The 5,960-nt window shown below is 43.3% G+C and overlaps 1 protein-coding gene across 1 annotated transcript; it reads right to left on the bottom strand.

Annotated features, from left to right (window-relative positions):
- Positions 1-219: 219 nt before the first annotated feature.
- LOC115691028 (protein Brevis radix-like 2) lies at positions 220-5,705 on the bottom strand. The gene is made up of 6 exons (XM_056320234.1): positions 5,416-5,705; positions 5,046-5,219; positions 4,253-4,626; positions 1,497-1,632; positions 915-1,300; positions 220-625 (listed from the first exon to the last, which is right to left on the bottom strand). The coding sequence occupies exons 2-6, from the start codon at positions 5,184-5,186 to the stop codon at positions 547-549; spliced, it is 1,116 nt and encodes a 371-aa protein (XP_056176209.1). The 5' UTR covers positions 5,187-5,219; positions 5,416-5,705; the 3' UTR covers positions 220-546.
- Positions 5,706-5,960: the final 255 nt, after the last annotated feature.

Genomic DNA, 5,960 nt, shown 5'->3' with positions numbered 1-5,960 from the left:
CACATACACACCAGAGAGAGAGAGAGAGAGAGAGAGAGAGAGAGAGAGATGAACTATTCATGCGTCCCTGAGTTGGAAATCTAAGGTAGAAGGTTCAGATTCCTGGAATGAAGCATGGCGGGCACAAAAAAAAGTTGAGAGAAGTGAATATCGCATGTTATGAAATTTCAATGATCGTAGTATGTCATTTACAGTTCAAGAATGAGGTCAGAAGTGAAATTATCATCGTAACTGAAGTTTATTTTAGTATTTGACATCGGTAATTAAATTAACATTCCCAATAATCTTCTTCAATCCCCAAAACCTCTCGCCAAATCTCCCGGACGTTGAACCTCAAAGCATCTATACCCAAAAAAATGGAAAGGGAAAAAAACATACACATCCAGAACGCACGGACATATTTAACAACAAACTAGATAGGAGGAAAAAGTTAAATAAAGGTGAAAGCTATACCGATGAGGACATGCCAGGAAGCTAGACTTATATAAACAGACTCTAGAGGGCATATCAATTTCCCAGGAGCACGCATCTCGTACTTCTTTAAAGTCACAAGTACTGTTCTTGTATCCTCGCTCGGTTCTGTTCCCACCATAATCTGGCATGCGTTTCTCCAAACCTCTCCCGACTGCATCAGAGATAGAGAAATGAGTTGAGATCCGTTCAATCAATTTCACCAATGCATTTGCAGTTACATTCATCTAACATGACTCGCACTGGATCCACAAATTCTGCCCAGTCTATTTGAAAAGAAGCACCATGTAATGTAAAAAAAAAGTTGATAATTAATGTAAAGTAAGTGCAACGGATCGACAATTCAGAAAACCTCACAAAACCTACAAAGTAAACGAAGGAAACTTAGCAACATAGAATCATCTACCGGTAGATACCCTTTCTTTCATCAACAAATAAATTACCTGAAACGAACTCGTCTAAGCTCTCTGGTGCCACCTGGCAAAGCTCTGATAGTAATATAAACTCCTGGTTCATCCTGTTCAACCCATTCAGTCTCCACATCACTGGCATTGCTGATAGAAAGCTCTCCAGAGTGATCTGCCTCTCTAGATGAAATAGAACCGTCCACAGAAGATGTCTCTGCTTTTACCCCACTGATCCTGGAGAGCTTAGGGGTTGCAGCAAGAGCGGCCGAGTCGCAGCAATGACGAGATTGCATCGGGCGGTGATCAAGTGAATCTGACGACGAGTAGCCCATCCCCATTGAGCGGTGATAATCACGAGGTAGGCATTCTTTACTCAGTGGTGGAGTCACAGGGCTCTCCTTTGCAGATTCGTTCTGGCAGCCCTGGAAAAGATAAACGAATAGAGTCAATATTCCATTTCTGCTTTTCTCATAAATCAGGGGTGTAGTTGCTTTTTCTCTTTTTTTCTTTTTTTGAGAAGGGCGGAGAGAGGGAGGGGGCTGTTTATAGGAAAACTATTCAATTGAGGATGTGAGAGACGACTGATTTTGCATCCAACCTACAGCGTGCGAAACTCACCTCATCTTCGGACCTTGGAGGTGTTGGAAGTGGCACTGCTTCGCGGTTGAAATGTTGAACATTATATAGTTCCATGACTTTGTCGCAGTTCTCAGCCCACCATCTCTGAGCTTGCCATTTATTAAACATTTCACGGCTGATCAATACAAAACAATGGTAATTAGCAGCTGCAGAAATATAGGAATGAAAGAATTCTGGAGGCATCAAACTTATCCTGAAACAGCTAGCTACATCCTAGGAGAAATTGCAGCATAAAGATCAAATCATGAGTGAATATTGTTGGACAACCAACTGAGGCATCTAGGTTCACAACAAAATTAATGGCTAGATTTTTCTTTTCAACATTTTGGACGATTTTACTATTTCTCACGGAAATTTGTACTTCTCCGACAAATGGAGGGAAAAAGCCAGCATTACTCTTCAAATTTCAAAATAGAATTCCCAAATTGATTCATTCGAATCCCAGATTGTGCAATGGTGCAGTTTATGATGCTAACGATATTATCACTTCCTTCTAAGCATTAGATACAGCAAAATATCTTTTGAGCTAGAAAAAAAAAAAGATACAGCAAAATGTCTGCAGCTCCCACCACAAATATTACAAAGAGTACTAGATGTAGTGACAGAGTTGATACCAAGCATACTATTGTGCACATAATCTAGATGCAGATCAATGCATCTTAAGTGCTCAAGGTTACACGATATGGGAAACTACTCCACTGGGAGAAACCATCTCAAACCTTGACATGAATAGGCAGCAGAATGCAGGATTACATGGGGATGGATCCAGCATAAAATCTTAGCGGGGGCAAAATATATAATACAAGATCAGCTAATGGACATGGGAATTACATACTCTCGAACATTTATGTAGACGATAAAGAAACATAGCAATAGATTGACATTAGTTTTCAAAAACATGTTTACCATAAATATGTTTAAATTGAAAAAGACGCAGACTGAATCACAATTGTGAAAAATAGATACGGCTACCAAGAAAGTACATATTAATATGATTTTGTAATTTTGTCTCAGTATTGGATAAAGTGTATCAAATGATTACAATTAAAGAGTATATTTATGAAACGCCACTAATTTTTCTGGTATACAAGAGCAAAATGCATATGATTGAAGATCATATTTGATATTAGGTAAATTAAGGGACTCTTAAGTGGCTACAATAGAGCGTATATCTACACGTCTGTAAATAGTTCTATAGCAAAAAAATGTGCATTTTTTAAAGTTTAGGAATTGGACATAAACACGATAGGATATAATTTGTATACTTGGATGCCTTATAAGCAATAATATGTGTATTAATTAAGGTAATAGTTATCTCCTAATTTTTTAGAGCTTACATTTTCTTCACAATCTCTATGAAGTCATGCATTCTCAATGTAAATCAAAATACAGAATATAATCATCTTTTCTTCCTATGTTGAATCAAGCCTCATAAGTACACACTTGTATTTATGAGGGGGCAAATTCAACAAATGATTACAAAATATTACATAGTCCATATTAATTTATCGAATGCTTTGTGCAGGGAAGTGCCCCCATTGCCCCCATGGTGAATCTGTCCATCATTACACATGTACCAAATGGATTACAGGAGACAAGGATGAAAAGGGGAAATTGTCATTACCCAGTTTCTAAGTCAGAAACTTAATATATGACAAACAGCTCCAGATAATATGTGAACCCGTGTAATTAGCATTTGGCAGAACGAGCTCGATGCGGAAGTTGCTCACCAGTTGCGAAGCATGAAACCAGTGTCCATCCAGTACATAAGACAGTGTTTTTACAGAATGGCATCAACAAAATTGTCTTGAACCCAGATGAAACCCGCAAAAACTCTGTTTTAAAGAGGATTACCGGCGAATGACAATTTAGGCCCCACCCACCCAAAATAGAAAGAACATGACGAAGGAAAGGTTGAGTCATGTGTTCCCTAAAAAGAAAGAATTTAATGCCTCGAGAATTTCAACTGCCTAGAGTATGTGCTCTCAACATCATTGAGAAGTGATCCCCATCCCCCTACTGGTTCCCCCATCACCAATCCCACCTCCTAAAAGAGAAAAGGAAATAACTAACTGAACTTTGGGGGGAGATACTGTGGTGAATCATAAAATATATGCTCGTAACATCGATATCTTTGCCCATGCAGTTTTCCGTCTGATTCATAGGTATTTCCATACTATCAAACTAATCAATAAGGTGAGTCGGGATATTAGAATAGTCAGAGGAAGACTACCAACACGGTGGCATCTGCTCATTGCGTTGACAGCGAAATTTCTACTTTAGATCCTACTGAATGTCTAAAACTGCCATGTATGGATTGCAGCTGTGATATGCACTCATAATTGGGGTAACTGGATAGTATCCAAGTAATCAGGTAGCAGCTCCCACTCTAATAAAAGACGAGGGAAATAGCTCATGACTCTCTACCCGATTCGACAAAACTCTCAGAAACAAGTGGGTCACTTAAAGCATAGAAAGACTATCAATTTTGAATGGGAAAACAGAACAGCTCCACCGGAAGGGTTTCTAATATCTCCATAAATCCCAGGTACAACTAACAAATAGACATTGGTAACACGTCCAAACAACATGAAGCTTCCGGTCAAATTAAAATCAAAGAATATCCAACTGAAGGAGGCCCCTACAAGAATTATTATACATGCCCAATCATGTCCAACGGAAAGATAATGAGCTCACATCTACCAAACTACAACAACAAACAACAGGGGAAGTACCTGAATCGAATCCGCTTGAGTTCATTTCCTCCCTCAGGTAATGAAACGAAAGTGATGAGGACACCGGGCTCCACTTGCGCGACCCACTCCTTAGGCTCTTCTTCCTCCATGAACACGACCGACTCGGTACGGCCACTCACGGACGCGGGCGTAGTCTCGCCACTCGAAAGCCCCTTCAGCCTCGACTCCATTTCTTTACCCCACAACCTAGGGGTCGAGTTCAAGCTACCCGCCCTGCGGTAGTGACAGTGGAGTCTCGCCGGATCGGAGGCGGTCTCGGAGTCGGCACAGTTCTGATTGTGGTTGTGATTCGATCCCGAACACGGCTTGCAATTCTTGTACGCCCCCGAAGCCTTCAAAGCCATGTCCTTAATCTGAAAGAACAAAAATTTCGACGCCGTTCACCGGATCTATATCCTCCACTTCAACCGGAAACAAGAAAAGCATAGCCACCAGATCTCGGTTAATTTTAGCCATAATTCGTTCTCGTCGGTTCGATTGCCCGAGTGATGCAACAGTAGATTAAATTTTCCTTGGCCACTCCATTGACATTCTATTCCGAGAGCTGGTTTTTCCAATTATCCCCGGACGCAATGACCAAGTCCTGAATTTTCTCATTCAGGAGATTGACAAATTCTTCTCATTTCGAAAAGACCTCCCCTTCCCGCACACCTCCGTAATACTCAAATCCCCACATCCTCCCGCCGGGCATTTCCTCAGGGCAATCAAAATAGAAGAGAAGAGAAGAGAAGAGAAGAGAAGGGGAGGGGGGGAGGGGGGACATATCACTTACCTGAGCAGTGAGAGCCCTAATGGCGTGCTTGGTGCTGGGAGTCCCCACGGCATCGGCGTCGTCCTCTTGCTGGGGGAGGGACCGAGATCCGCTGCCGTTGAGCGGCTGCGGCTGCTTCGAACAGGCTATGCAAGTCAACATTTCCCACCGATTCGCCTTCGCCGCCGCCGCCGACTAGAAACCGACAGAAAAGGCCAAGACCCGAATCAGTACCTCCAAGAGACTCCGCCACAACTCCCAAGGACCGAAAAAAAAAAGAAGAACACAGAGTGGTGGGGGGGGACGGGGACGGGGACGGGATATCAGTTTCGGCGCTTACATGCAGGGGAGGGAAGGGGAGGGATTAAACAAAGCGGGGGCAGGATCGTACGGATCGGAACCTTTCCTCCTTTTCAACGCGCAGGCGCAGAGAGAGAGAGAGAGAGAGAGAGAGAGGAGGGAGATGGAGGTTTTCAATGCGGAGGAGTGAGGATTGTATTGAATGAATGCTGCTGCTGCTGCTGCTGCTGCTAGTGCTTCTTATATATGCGGCGAGAGAGAGAGAGAGAGAGAGGGAAGTGACCGTTAATGGCGGAGGGGGAGAGAGGGGAATGGGATCAGGGACTGCTGCTCATCATTAAATGCGGCGATCTCCACACCACCACCACCGCCCCCCCCGTCTCCCTCACACTCACAGACAAGAGAAGAGAAGAGAAAATAGAGAGGCACTCTCTGTCTCTCTCTCTCTCTCTCTAGAACCAGAGGAGGTGCCGCCGCCTCAGTAGCGCCATGGACAGAGAGAGAGAGGGAGAGGGAGAGGGAGACAGAGAGAGAGAGTGCATGGGGGCATATAGAATAAGCGGGGGTGGGGGAGAGAGCGAGAGCGCAAGTTGAATGTGCGCGAGAGGCTCGGGGGGGTTTTAAATACAGCCTGTG

The sequence above is a fragment of the Syzygium oleosum genome, unplaced genomic scaffold (genome assembly GCF_021117445.2).
Source record: "Syzygium oleosum isolate NSW1041296 unplaced genomic scaffold, Sole_v2.1 Sole_v2.20, whole genome shotgun sequence".
Classification (NCBI taxonomy): Eukaryota; Viridiplantae; Streptophyta; class Magnoliopsida; order Myrtales; family Myrtaceae; genus Syzygium; species Syzygium oleosum.
This window is presented reverse-complemented; position numbering and strand designations above follow the sequence as displayed.

Excerpts from the sequence above, each read along its gene's own strand:
- LOC115691028 (XM_056320234.1), bottom strand. The coding sequence starts at position 5,186 with ATGTTGACTTGCATAGCCTGTTCGAAGCAGCCGCAGCCGCTCAACGGC. Across the intron at positions 1,633-4,252 it reads CTCAAGCGGATTCGATTCAG|CCGTGAAATGTTTAATAAAT; the intron begins GTACTTCCCCTG and ends TGTATTGATCAG. Across the intron at positions 626-914 it reads CTTAGACGAGTTCGTTTCAG|TCGGGAGAGGTTTGGAGAAA; the intron begins GTAATTTATTTG and ends TCTCTGATGCAG.